The 14,411-nt window shown below is 43.1% G+C and overlaps 1 protein-coding gene across 8 annotated transcripts in view; it reads left to right on the plus strand.

The window, feature by feature from the left end:
- The window catches only part of ryr1b (ryanodine receptor 1b (skeletal)), a 69,212-nt gene that overhangs the window by 2,654 nt on the left and 52,147 nt on the right, over positions 1–14,411 (plus strand). For all 8 annotated transcript variants that reach the window (XM_080844866.1, XM_080844868.1, XM_080844869.1 and 5 more), the window contains exons 2-14: positions 7,422–7,541; positions 7,821–7,922; positions 10,395–10,469; positions 10,845–10,923; positions 11,001–11,113; positions 11,276–11,375; positions 11,571–11,667; positions 11,824–11,898; positions 12,014–12,170; positions 12,333–12,500; positions 12,762–12,883; positions 13,117–13,303; positions 13,542–13,677. In XM_080844866.1, the coding sequence (XP_080700992.1) occupies positions 7,422–7,541; positions 7,821–7,922; positions 10,395–10,469; positions 10,845–10,923; positions 11,001–11,113; positions 11,276–11,375; positions 11,571–11,667; positions 11,824–11,898; positions 12,014–12,170; positions 12,333–12,500; positions 12,762–12,883; positions 13,117–13,303; positions 13,542–13,677 (1,531 nt within the window). The remainder of the gene's footprint in view (positions 1–7,421; positions 7,542–7,820; positions 7,923–10,394; positions 10,470–10,844; positions 10,924–11,000; positions 11,114–11,275; positions 11,376–11,570; positions 11,668–11,823; positions 11,899–12,013; positions 12,171–12,332; positions 12,501–12,761; positions 12,884–13,116; positions 13,304–13,541; positions 13,678–14,411) is intronic.

Genomic DNA, 14,411 nt, shown 5'->3' on the forward strand with positions numbered 1-14,411 from the left:
GGCATCTGTGTCATTGTTTCCTGATGCGAGAGCAAGCCGTGTGAATCGCTGGAGTGTTTTAGTGTGTTCAGGGGGATGTTCAGGTTGCAGGCTATGGCAGCACTTTCTTTTTATAGGCAGGCTACTTTTAAGTGCCTAAGACACAGGAGGTAGAGAGAGGAGTCTCTGCCCTACTTCGCCTATCAGAATCCATCGGGAAAACTGTGTCTCAGTGCACTGGTGTTCATAAAGAAACATACACGAACTGTGATGAGTAACTGCACACAACTGTAGGTAAACATTCCCACATCCACAAAGATGTGTAGGGGGTGGGTGGTAGTGGGGGTTTATTTTAAATTGCGCATCTTGGTCATCTAGCCCTAGTCATATTATGTATGTCACATTATTCCATTGCATCACCGTTGTTCTCTCTCTCTGACTTTGATTTATTGTCTTCCTCTTTGCCTCCTGCCTGAATACTACCCTGCTCTCTAGATAAACTCTCCAACTAAAGCAAGCGTAATGTATGAGTGAACACTTCTTTCTTGTATGAATGATGAATGAGCAGAAACTTGGTAAGAGACTTGGTTTTGAAACGTTAAAGTGCCTTGTCTAGTCCCCCCACATGTTTGAGAGATCTACAGGGCTTTAGGTATGTGTTAAGACCTGAGATGAACACACTCACACCCTAGAGAGGGGGGGGGGGACGGACGGACAGACAGACAGAGCACCTGTTCTGTTTGAGTTCAAGTTGAGGGGATACAGCCACCACCTGTGCCTACACAAAGAACAGGTGCTAGTTGTGTGGGGTCACTGAGGAATTCAGTGTTGTGCCTGTGCCGATTTTACACTCAGCCAGTCCCATGTGAAGCAGTAGTTCTTCATGAGGAGAAATCATTAGTGGCTGGTTGTGTACTGGTCGAAGAGCTATGAAAGAGGGCCCACAAGTGATAAAAGGAGCATGTTAAAAATAACACCATCTAAAGATGTAGTATTGATACATATTTTCAATGTATTATTATTTATAGCATGTTGATGGGATGGGAAGTCCCCACTGTAACACATGGGGCCCTAATTTCATTGATGGGCAACTGTCAACACCTAAAGCAGTGAGCAACACGTCTGCCAAGCATGAACAAATGCTAATTTAATACCATAGAGCAAGAACCTAAGTGCAAACATTGGTGGGTCAACACAGTGCATACGTTCATACACGATCCTCTTTGCTAATTGCTTCTGTCTTTGTTCGTTGCTGGCAATGACATTAGGCCATTTACAGTTTCTCCAGTTTAACTATGGTGCCCTTGCTTCAAGTTCTCGGCCTTATGACCCATTGCACATGCCAATGGATGGTATTGTTGGAAATGGAACCATGCTTTGCTTTGTACCACCTTGTCCTGTCACAGAAATACATCATTAAAAGTTATGTTCCATGTTTTCCTCTGTCATTTTTAAGCAGCCAATGGCTTGTGTATAAAGTATTAGACATGGATTATGGTCTTAATAAAGATAAGACAACTGAAATATACCTTAAAACAACATTTGGAAAGGGTATGCTGGTGTATGACTGGACCAAAGCTGCGAGTGTATGTGTGTGTGTGTATGTGTGTGTGTGTGTGTGTGTGTGTGTGTGTGTGTGTGTGTGTGTGTGTGTGTGTGTGTGTGTGTGTGTGTGTGTGGGAGGGGGTTGTTTAATGTCACGAAGCTGTAGTATAGTACGTGTAGTACAGTATAGAGTTTGTCAGGCTGGTGTTTTGATGGTCTTGTGTGCCAGTGAGTGAGTGGAGGGATCGGTCCGTGATCTGTGACACGCTGGAGTCTCTCCTCTGGCTGGCACACTGCAGGAGAAACTTCCCAGTATTTGCTGGTCAGCAGCGTAGGGGAATGTGAGAGTGACAGGTGCAGCCACCCAAAATAGCAGAGGAGGAGTGGGGGTTTGCCCAGGAGGCAAGAACCTGAGGAAGAGAGAGAAGAGACTGAGACAATGATTAGAACTATCTATATGTTCTTTTCTGAAGGGTACAACAGTGCAATCACTAAAATATTATTTTGCAGCCAAAAGAACACCCACTCATGCAAACTCATCATTAGCATGTGCAGTGTTGGGCAAAATTAACTCAGCTAATGCTGAGCTCATTTGTGTTATCCACTTTAGTGTACAAAAAAAGAGAACTACAATTCTGTAATGATATACATTACATGTAAAAGATGCAACAATTGTAATAAAGCATATAGCAAAATACAACTGAAGTAGGGTACCCATCCTTTCATTTAAGCAACTGTTGTCAGCTATTTATGTTGTGTACTTTAGATCTTTTGGGTCCAAAATTAAAGTCCAGTATTGACTTAGAATGTAAATCCAGCAACCGCAAAAAGGCTATACAATGGAAATGCTATTAAAACCAGCTCCCGATTCCTATGAGGCAAGAGTCTGCGTCAAAGTAAACTGCTTGTTTTCGTCACTGACAGGCTCAGAAATGTAGAGCTGTCAAGAAACTGAATAAAATGTTTGTATCGCCAGTGTTTTATCTGTCTCTTCTTCCGGGCTCTGGCATGAAACCACTCAGTGTCTCTAGTCGATTGCTACGTTTGTAAATGTTAGAAAATACCCCCCACCCCCCCACCCCCCACCATGATAATCGCCTACAGGCACTGAATGGGGTACTATGATACAGACTGGAACTAGAGAAGGTTAAACCATTGACTGTCATTTTCTCCTATTATTGAGGTAAACAGATGCAGATGTATCTCTATAGGGATCCTGTCTAAGTTGTTAGACCCGTATAATAACATTTATGAGCCTGCCAGTGGCAAAAACAAGCAGTTGACTTTGATTCAGATGCTCACCTCATAGGTTTGGGTGCTGGTTTTATTGTTCTAACTCGTTCTAACTCGATATGGACCGATTTAGATCGTTAAGTGTTTTGGACCCAAAAAGGTCTAAAAATAGGTTCCCAGATTCAGAAATCCCAAAGTTTAACTTTAAGGTCATGAAGATGCCACCATTCATTTTATTAGGAATATTACACTCATATCTTCTGTTATAAAATATAAATATATGTATTTCAAGTTTGAGGTAAGGTTCATATAATTCAATAATACAGAGCCCACATCACACTGGAACTATCTGCATAGTTATGATTGAATGAAGTGTGAATAAAGTCTGTATGTGCACTGTAATAAGATAAGTTATGAGATATTTCAATATCATGCTTTGCCTTGTAAACATCGTGATTGGTTGAAACAGTGGAGAGAGGGTTAAAGAAAACAACTTAAATTGCTGTACTTTAAAAAGCTACAATGAGATTGATTGATTCATAATGCTGGACGTTTTTATTGCTCTGTTATATCATGCCAGGATATTCTTTATGGTTGTCTGTTTGGATGCACATATAAAGCAACAGTATGATTTTAAAATGATGATTTTATGATGTTTTCTGATGACTTTATTAGTGATTACTGATAATACCAGTGTCATGAGTTCTAAATTTGTCTCACCCATAACTATATCAAATATTGTAATAATTAAGGATTGCTAGTTAACTAAAATAGTTAACAAAACGGTTCTAAGCACTTCGGCTCAATGTGAAGGCTAAGAGGAGGGCATGGGTAGAAGCAGAAATAGACTGTGGATGGACCACTGCAGAGAAGCCTCCTCTTTGCTGTTGTCCTCCTGCTGGTCAGATGACATTTCTCTGCACAAAGGTTTGCTGACTTCACTCTGAAGCGTTTCGAAAGGGCAACCCCCTGGATGAAGTAATCCTTCCCTTGCTACGGTTATGTATCGACAAAACTGTCTCTCGTCTGAACCTCCGTGCCTGGTCCTTTCTCTCCTCATCTCTTCATTTCAGCCATGGTTCAGTGTCAGCATAGCTCTCTGTGCCACTGAAGGAGGGATTTCGCAGATTCAGTTCTACGTCAGCAGCCAGGATATAAGGAGGATTTTCCTATGTGTCTCAGGGGAATAAGGGAAGAGCTCTTTTTGGAGTGTATGGTTTACACTAACTGTTCTGGAACATTCCATCCGGGGAATCCCCCTCATTGAACATCTCCACTCCTAAGCCATGTGTTCACAACATCACTGTGGAGAGTCTTCGAACAGGTCTGCCTGGTTAATTCACAGACCTGCTTTGAAAATCTTTTTCTATAGGCCAAAAGTTGATGTTGGCACACAAATGATAAATGCCGTTTTGTAATTCCTCTGAAAAATCATATTAATTTGGAATATTTTCACTTCGAACCTGCTATAATTTAAATACGTACATTGTCCTCATTCTGGCACACTAAACCACTGTGATGACAAATATGCAGCCTCATATCCCCTAGCTTGCACCTGATCTAAATACCACCACAGTGCTCTGGCTTTTGATAGCAGATATAGCAGATATCTATAGCCTTATGTGGTAGCTGTGTTTTGTGTGCTTCCCCATGATTCAGGTCAAAAGGCTTAGTTGGCACAAACTCAGATGGGCCTTTCCCATGCCATCACCTTTGTCCTGGCACATGCACATTTCCCAGTGACGCATTAACACGATCTTTGCTTTGTCACAATAACACAGCTCAGACTCGCACAAGCTCTCGTCGGCTGTGTGTATTTATACCAAGCAGAGTTGAGCCCATGAAATTAAGGGCTCTGTCTGTCGGCTTCTCACATGGGCTCGGCGGGTGACTATGAGGCTGTAGACTGATTGAGACATTAATCTAGAAAGACAATGTAGATCCGTAGAAATGTGCAAGTATTTAACAGCTGCATGGATTATGTCACTTATTCAAAATGCCCTGTGAATATAAGTAATTAGGACTAGTGTCCTAATGGCAGTGTCCTAATAGCAGCGTTATTAAGGCATTGAGAGAAAATGGTAGCTTTCACAGTGTTTGAAAACACAGATAGTTCCTACTGGCTTGTTGTGCCATTTATGAGTTGGATTAGCATACACGTACATCTTTCAGGTAAACCTCCCTACGGAATGTGCGTCTGTGGATGAACTTTGAAATTATCCGATGGATTGATTAAGGAAATCAGATGCCATGTGGGTCACATCTGTGTTCAAAGTGAAATAAGAACTAATTTGCTAAATAAAACGAAAGTATTATGAATGTAAATGAAGGTAAATTAATGTATTAACAATGTTTTCTTAGCAATGTCACGCACTTACCAAGGTCACACACTTCTCCATTTAGTGATTTGCACAGTGCTTTAACCAAAGAGTGAATAGATTATCCAGGCCTTTGCAAGGCAGCGTTTGCAAGTGTTTAAGAGTCTCAGATATTTGAGTACTGATTTAAAAGAAGTTTTTTCTATTATGAAACTGATCATCCTCTCTTGGTGAAGTATTTCGCCTTAGTGCTCCAGAGCGTTCCGGCTTGGGGCTTTGTAAAGCACCTGGAGACAATTTTAGTATTATATAAATTTAAATGTCGATGTGTAGTCAATAACACAGCTTACATTGTGAGAACCGGACTTCCCTTCAAAGCACATTTTGAAAAATTGGCCCTACATACTGTTAAATATACCTTGAAGTCACCTAAGTGGTGCTTTCTCCTCAAATTGCCATGGTAGCTATGATGAATGTTCCATTAGTAATAGGCATGCACAAGAATTCCTGACCACATTCATGGACGGACCATTTGGCCTGCTTGCATCACTGTTGCTGTCACCTAGAGACCATGCACAGAGGAACACATATTTTCTCTGGCAGTATCTTTTTTTTTGAAAATACTGTTTTATGTGTAGATAGAATACCTAGCACGATTCTAGTGGATTCATACCATGGATACATGTGGCCCCTTGTCTTTGCTATGTCACCTGTGACTCACCTTGGATAGGTATGTGTGCTTGATGTATGTCAATTGTAATAAGTGGGACACTGTGCTAACTGAAAGGGGAAGAGAGAGATATAGAGAGCGACAGCCCTCTTTCAATCTGTCTGATCTTTTTGAACATGCCTGCAGTGTCATCTGATCCTGCTGGCTGAGTAGAAGCTATGAGTCACCCAGTGGCTGGCTGCTTTTAGACCTCCCGAGCTCTGCTACATCTCCATATCAGGGCCAAAGCAGCACACATGCATGCATAAGAGGCAAGGCTGCAAACATAACATATACATTAAAAACACACAACGTGCACACACACACTGTTCTCTCTTCAAAAAAACCTGAGGCACTATGTGTGTCTGAGGCACCTCAGAGGCTTTCACTCAGGTCTGGAAGTTGAAAATTGATTTTATATTGTTACTGTAATTTCTATAATTAAAAATTAACCCTTGCCAGCTCTCCCACTTTTGCTCATTCTTGCTCTTGCCCCGGAGCTTGCTAACAGGTGTATACTCTCTGTAGCCTGATGGTATTCTATTAGTCCATACTGTAGGGCAACATGTATTATTCCCTTTCCTCTCTAACATACGTATTCTCAGAACCTGCAGCAGAATTAAGCTTGATCATACTGCATTCATTCTCACCAGAGGCTTGATAGCTGTTATGTAACCCTCATCTGTGCTCTCTTCTGGTACTTAGCGACGGGCCAGGACGTGAGTTTCTGATGTTTTTGCACAAACATACTCCAGAGCAAACACGCTGAATGGTAAATGGAATTTGAATGCAACATTAAAAAAATGAAGTCTCAGATGGGAGCAGCATTTTTTTGTCTCTCCTGCTTGGAGTTGAGGACAAAGCAGGTTGCTCCAGATTCCAGATTTGGAGAGGGTGAGGGGATAGGACAGAGGTGACAGTTCTGGGGTGGTTGGTGATAAATTATTGGCCAAATAAAGATGAAAAGGCACTATATGGGATGAAAAAAAAACTACATATGAAGACAGTGGAATGTAACAATGATGTATTAAATGATATGTGACAAACCAGACTCATTTTTAGCAAGATCAAATCAACAACACATACTCTGCGATGGGGAACAAAATACTTCACTGATGAGAGAGAGTGAGGGGGAGAGAAGTGGATGGATGGATATGCTTACATAATGACTGACTGGAGGGGACAGCTGAGAATGTTCTGTGTCAGATGTAGGGTTAAGGAGGAGGGGGTGTTTATTGGTGTATTTACACCCGCTGGCTGATGGACTGGCGCGTGTGTGTGTGTGTGTGTGTGTGTGTGTGTGTGTGTGTGTGTGTGTGTGTGTGTGTGTGTGTGTGTGTGTGTGTGAGTGTGTACATTGGGCCAATAGCTGACCCTGTGTAGCTTCCCTCATGAAGCACCCCTCTGTGCAGTATTTATTGGTGTTGGTCCAATCATCAGGTATTGCCACGAGTTATCACCTCTCTTATTGCCTTTGTCACTTTGACCCAGACCATGCCGTCATAATGTCTCACTCTCTCTCTCTGTCTCTATGTCTGTCTCTTTCTCTCTCTCTCTCTCTCTCTCTCTCTCTCTCTCTCTCTCTCTCTCTCTCTCTCTCTCTCTCTCTCTCTCTCTCTGTCGCTCTCTCGCTACAGGGTGACCAGGTAGTGCTGCAATGCACTGCAACTGTTCTGAAGGAAAACATCAAGCTGTGCCTCTCCTGTGAGGGTTTTGGGAACAGACTCTGTTTCCTCGAGACAACATCCAATGCCCAGGTGAGCACTGACACTCCATCCCCTCCATGTGGCATGCAGAATGCACACACACACACACACACACACACACACACACACACACGCACACACACACACACACACACACACACACACACACACACACACACACACACACACACACCCACACACATATACATAATGATATTTAGACACACTTTCCATCTCATCCACTCTATTCCATCATCAGGATGAAATCCACTCCTGTCTGTTGTCCACGTAGTTGATCCTTGCTGATTTGTTACTGTCTTTCTTATCCAGAATGTTCCCCCCGACTTGGCCATCTGTTCCCTCATCCTGGAGCAGTCCCTGTCCGTGCGAGCTCTCCAGGAGATGCTGGCCAAAAGGGTGGATATGTCTGAGGTGAGAGGCAAGAATAGTATTACCTGTGGAGACATTCGCTTTTTAGGTCAAGATTTTTTCTTACAGATTACAGAAGATCTGGAGGATTGGAAGAGTAAAACCAAGAAAAGAGGACTTTATTCAGAGGAAGGGGGGCACAAAGAGTAAGGGGGTGGTGTGGGTATCTACTATAGGGGGTATCTACTATAAACACTTCTTGTGACAAAGTCAATTTCCTCTTTTTCCCCTCATTGATTGAAATCCGTTATGATTTTGATAATGTATTCATCTTAAGAGGCTGCCGGCACATTCTTCTTCACTTGCATTTATCCCCTTATTTGAGGCAAATGCATGACACTGTGCTTCCTAATCAGAAATCTAGAGCGGCTGGAAGCTTGTACTAATTGCAGTTATTGGCCTCAGTGGGAGCCTTCATTTGCCATAGTGACATACAACACAGACACCCTTAAGTGTCAGAATTCTTCACCCTGACAGACATAAAACAAGCTGGGGACCAGTATGACCTCTCTGACCTCTGACAGGGTCTTACAGATTCTTTTTACAGTTGCTCCGGAATTGTTAGTTAACCTCATTTGCCTTTTGTCTCTTTTCTGACCTCTCACCCCTACCCTGCCACCCAAAGGCAGTCGATTTGGACCAATGGGTATGTCTTTGCACATGTCATATCCTGTTAGCATTTGTATCCAAACTCAGCTCCTTCCCTCACACACATTATCTTCCCTCAGTAGTGCGTTGTTCCCCTACCGAATGCCTCCTTGGTGAAATAGTGCTGTTTCATTCATCACACATAAAACCCTGTTTCCTCACCCTCTGTCACACCAGTCAAAACCAACATTTAGCCAAGTGTTACATGCATTATTTCTGAAAGAATCCTAGGACTTCCTAGTGGTACATTCTCAAAGAGCGTTTCATTAGAGGGATGGCGGTCCGTGTCTGTTAAGTGAAATTAAGTAACTTCCCTCATCAGTAATGTTTTAACTCTCGCCTCTCCCAACCCAAACCCTCATCTGCCATAGCCTTCACATTCTGTGCAGTCAACAATGACTCAATTTAACGCACTATTCCCATATTATTAACATCTCCCCTCTTTTGTCTTACATTGTCTTTTCATTCCATCATTTCCACTAACGACACACTGTGCATCTCATCCCAATTAATCATCCCTTTCCATCTAGGTAACTCACCTCTGTATCTTGACACCTTCCCATACTTCCCTGGCTCACTTCCAGTATGTCCATAACCTCTCCTCAGTCTTTCCAATGTCATTCCTTCAGTCCATTCAGTGCTTCTTTTTTTCCCAGAGTAGATTCCCTCCCCATAGCTCATTTCAAACACAAAGCAATACAAGACAAGCAGACAGACAGTAACAGGCCTACTCGCCTAGGTTCACACTGGCAGCAAAGACAGCAAGTGTTTGACGGAATGAAAATGGAACATTATATCTGTCTCAGCCATTTGCATTAGCGCTCTATACCTACCCTTTGTAACGAGGGGCTCTTGCCGGAGCCACGGCCTTCTCTGTCCGAAGGCCAGGGTGAGATTAGCATGGCATGAGGCCCTCCACATTTCAGCGCTAGTAGATGGGGTGGGGTGGAACTGGGCATACACTCGGGGTGCTTGCTTAGCCAAGTCTATCGGATGCTCTTGTTCTCTCTCTCACCTTCTCTTTCTCACACACACATACTCACAGATACACACACACACACACACACACACACACACACACACACACACACACACACACAGACACAGCCACACAGCCACACGCAATCACAGAGCCAGCGCTAATGTGGCCAGATGAATAAAGGGCTAACACACTGCCCGGTCTAGTTGTCCATGTACTGTCCTGAATTAGGTTTGCTAAACACCCTACGAACCTTTGGCCTGCCCTCTGAGCATTTCTCTTGACACTTGATGATAGTGTTCGATGGAAGTGATGCTGGTGATGATGATGATGATGATGATGATAATCCCCAAATAACAGCCCTGATTAACTGTGTTTTCTCGTTTGTAAATCTTGACTGGATTTTGAGAAAAGGTAAGGGAGTTCCAGGTGTGCTGTTTCACACGAGGCAGACAGTGTGCTCAAACCCAACCTGGTTTCGATGTGACCTTGTGATATTGTTTTCCATGCACTGTCCATTTAATCTGGTGTTGCTTGTCTTGTGATAATGTAACCTGTTTTGCCATTACTACCCGTGATTGTTATCTGAGGTAAAGAGATGCTGAGTCCCTGCCACTGCAGGATCTCTTTGCCTTCCCATGGTGTCATGTATTTGTATTTGGTTGTTGTCTCTGTTGATGTTGTTTTTTTATGCCATCTTCACGGAAGAAAATGTGAATGTTTGTTGGAGGTGGATGGTGATCACTCCTGCCCTCTGGCTCCCAAACAGGGGCAGCCTGTTGTCTGAGAAATTGAGTAGTAGTGGTGGTAGTAGTAGTAAACCTTGTTGTCTATGTTTGTCTCTTCAGTCATCCCAAGGAGGAGGCCATCGAACACTGCTTTATGGTCACGCCATCTTGCTGAGACACTTTCATTCTAGCATGGTGAGAGGATGAAACACACACACACAGACAGACAGACAGACAGACAGACAGACACACACACACACACACACACACACACACACACACACACACACACACACACACACTCACTAGAGACACACACACTAGAGACACACACACTCATTCTAGCATGGTGAGAGGATGAAACCACTTTCGGTTTCAGTTATCTTCCCATACCTTCCTGTACCTTCCTCAATTACCCTCTTGAATGTTCTTTTCTTTATCATTCAATTAATTAATAACATTCAATAGGAAAATAATAGGCAGAAAGATTTACCAGTGCTAATATTTGTGATCAAGCCAAACCATTAAGCAACCTCAATGTGTCTTCCTTCCCTTCTGTGCAAACTCCAGTATCTCAGTTGCTTGACCACATCGCGCTCACTCACAGATAAGCTGGCCTTTGATGTGGGCCTGCAGGAAGACTCCACAGGTACTGTTCTTCCAAGCCTATAGAACCCACTAAACCTGATATTTTAGGCCTTTAACACACTGCCACGTATTCCCTAGGTGAGGCATGTTGGTGGACCATCCACCCTGCTTCCAAACAGAGGTCAGAGGGTGAGAAGGTCAGGGTCGGTGATGACGTCATCCTGGTCAGTGTGTCATCTGAAAGATACCTGGTGAGCCCCAACCTCTTGCAAATCCCAGATCCACTCAGTAGAACTCTGTACTAAAGTGATATAGGGGGATGATGTAATAAATTATTAAAAAGGTTTTTGATATATTGTGTGTGTGTGTGTGTGTGTGTGTGTGTGTGTGTGTGTGTGTGCCTATTACTTCAGCATCTGTCCGTTGCCAGTGGTGACCTCATGGTAGACGCATCCTTCATGCAGACGCTCTGGAACGTGAATCCTGTCTGCTCAGGGTGTGAGATGGGCGAGGGTAAGATTCAATTCAGATCTGGAGTACGGTGTTCATTTTAGGACACCGTACTGGAGTCAAGATTCAATAAAGTATTCACAGCTCCTAAGATGTGTGGATTGTCACCATGATGTGTAAATCCTGTAGTGGTACCATGCAGAAAGGACAGACGTCAGACAGACTCTCTAATACTACACATTTACCTTCCCTCTTCAGGGTTTGCCACAGGAGGGCAGGTCCTCCGATTGTACCATGGCCACATGGATGAGTGTTTGGCCATCCCCCCGCCTGACCAAAGAGAGGGTCAGAGCATGTAAGTGACAAGGCCTTGATGTCATATCCTGCTAACCCTCAATCCATTCCTCTGACAAACTGTTTCTGTCCCTGTATCACAATATAGCCACTCATTCAGTCCCGAGGGGTTGAATACTGAAATTACTGCCCTCTCTTTTTCCTTTTCTCTCTCTAGGATTGCTCAGTACGAGGGAGGTGCTGTTTGCAGTCAGGCCCGTTCTCTCTGGAGACTGGAGCCTCTGAGAATCAGGTGAGTTCCTCCTGTTTGCATCATTAACTGACTTTTTTTCCCTCAGATGTTACCTTCTTCGTCCATCATATGCTGAAGTGTGTCGTGTGTGTCCTCTCCCCCCGTGCGTCTGTAGCTGGAGTGGCAGCCACACAAAGTGGGGTTCATCCTTCCGTGTGCGTCACATTACCACTGGGCACTACATGTGCTTGGATGAGGAGAAAGGTCTGATGGTGTTGGACCCGGAGCGAGCAAACACAAAACTGTCCGCCTTCTGTTTCCGGGCGACAAAGGTCAGACCATCACAGCTGTTTCAAAATGCTGCTTTGTGTCTTTATTTTAAGGATCAATATTGAATATATGCTTCATTGTTTGTCTTTTCTATCCTACTTTTTCATGTTGTCTCATCTCTTCTTCACTCCATCTTCTCTCTTGTCCTGATGTCCCCCGAGCAGGAGAAGGTGGATGAGAAGAAGAAAAAGCGTGAAGTTGAGGGCATGGGATTACCTGAGATCAAATATGGCGAGTCGTTGTGCTTCATGCAGCATGTGTCCACGGGGCTGTGGCTGACATACGCCGCCCTCGATGCCAAAGCTGCCCGTCTGGGAAAAACCCAGAGAAGGGTAAGGCACCTAGCTCATGCTGTCACTGTAATCCACTAACTAGCTGTTGTCTTCAAGCGCTGCATTTAACATCACATCTCCTAAGTATTTCGTCCAGTGTTGCCTTTGTCCCCCAAATGTTGACTAAAGGTGTTTCATCTTAGGTTTGATTTATCTACCCATTGCCTCTTGTATGCTAACTGTATTGAATTATTTTTAATTTGTCAAAACCTGCTCGGACTAGGTCAGGAGTTTGTACTGACATATTTTTCTCGCTCCCAGGCCATACTGCACCAGGAGGGACATATGGATGATGCCGTTTCTCTGTCTCGCTCACAGGCAGAAGAATCTCAAGCCTCTAGAATGATATACAGCACTACAGGCCTCTTCAGAGTCTTTATCAAGTATGACAAAGGGCCATTAGAATACACAACATGTCTGTTGTTTACTTTGATTTACTGTACATGTTCTATGGATGTTTTGGAAGAAGGAAAACATCTTACAGAAAAAAGAGAAATTATTGCCGACACCAATACAGAAAGGAATAGGAAACAAATATATATTTTGGTGATGAACTGCGTTTTAACGGGACATGATGTTCTTTTGTTGCCTTTCATTTTCCCTTTACTTTCCTCAGGGGTTTGGACTCACTGGGCGGGAAAAACAAATGCCCAGGTAGCGTCTCTCTGCCCCTGGATAGTGTCATCCTCTCCTTGCAGGATCTCATTTTCTACTTCAGCCCCCCTGAGGACGAGCTGGCGCATGAGGAGAAACAGACCAAACTGCGATCACTCCGCAACCGCCAGAATCTCTTCCAAGAAGAGGTCTTTCATTTATCACTTAAGTCCACTCATGGTTTCATTTAAACTTTTAAGGAGGAGTAAGTTGCATGTGAAACCTAAAATAAGTATAGATCATTCCCCAGACAAGGTCAAATCGGGTGACTAACACAGGGACTTGCACTGTTTTGATCCAGTTAATAATTAATCCCATTTAAAGCATACCCCAAATGTCCATGCAATTGTTTGTAACCTAACGTGTTTTATTTGCTTCTGCTTTAAGGGTATGATCACCATTGTTCTGGAATGTATAGACCGTCTGAATGTGTACAACACTGCTGCCCACTTCTCCGAGTTTGCTGGTGAAGAGGCTGCTGAGTCATGGAAGGAGATTGTCAACTTGCTCTATGAGCTCCTGGGTATGTTACTGTACATTTCTGATATGAGCTCCAGGGTATGTTACTCTACATTTCTCATATGGTTCTTTCCTCCATTTACATTGGTACAGTTACGTTGGCTCTGCAGTGATTTATATATACTACAGCTCAACCGTTTAAACGAAACATTTAAAAGACATTTAAAAGAAAATCACACTTTTTAATATTCAAATAACCTGAAAACAGCTGGAAATGGCTAAATTTGAATAGTATATCTACAAAGGCAAATTTTCTGCTCTGCCACTCCTGTGTTTTAATGGCATATTATGTTATGTTTGAAAGGGTGTTTGAAAGGGTAACTTATCATTTGAAAACCCTTTTGCAATTACGTTGGTGCAACTGGATCTAACAAGGACATAAAAACAAGCAAAAGGCCCCGGTGCACATCTGTGGATGGATGGTGGATCAGAACATCAGAACTTGTAGTTTGAGATCAGATGTCTGGCAGGTCCTCAGCTTTGAGCCTTATTAAATAATACCCATAAATCACCAGTCTTGTCATCGGCAGTAAAGCCAAATTTGTGTAATTCGTGGAGCCAAATTTATCCTGCAACAAGACAGACACCAAGATCATTGCTCTAGAGTATGCAAGACCTTTTTGTGTTAAACCAGTCAAGCTGTAATGATGCAAAGGTAATGAAGGATTCTTTGATGAAAACAAATTTTCAGGCACAAAATTGCTATATCAATCAGAAATCATATTTTCTAACTTTGAC

The sequence above is a fragment of the Sprattus sprattus genome (assembly GCF_963457725.1).
Source record: "Sprattus sprattus genome assembly, chromosome: 9".
NCBI classification, from domain to species: domain Eukaryota; kingdom Metazoa; phylum Chordata; class Actinopteri; order Clupeiformes; family Clupeidae; genus Sprattus; species Sprattus sprattus.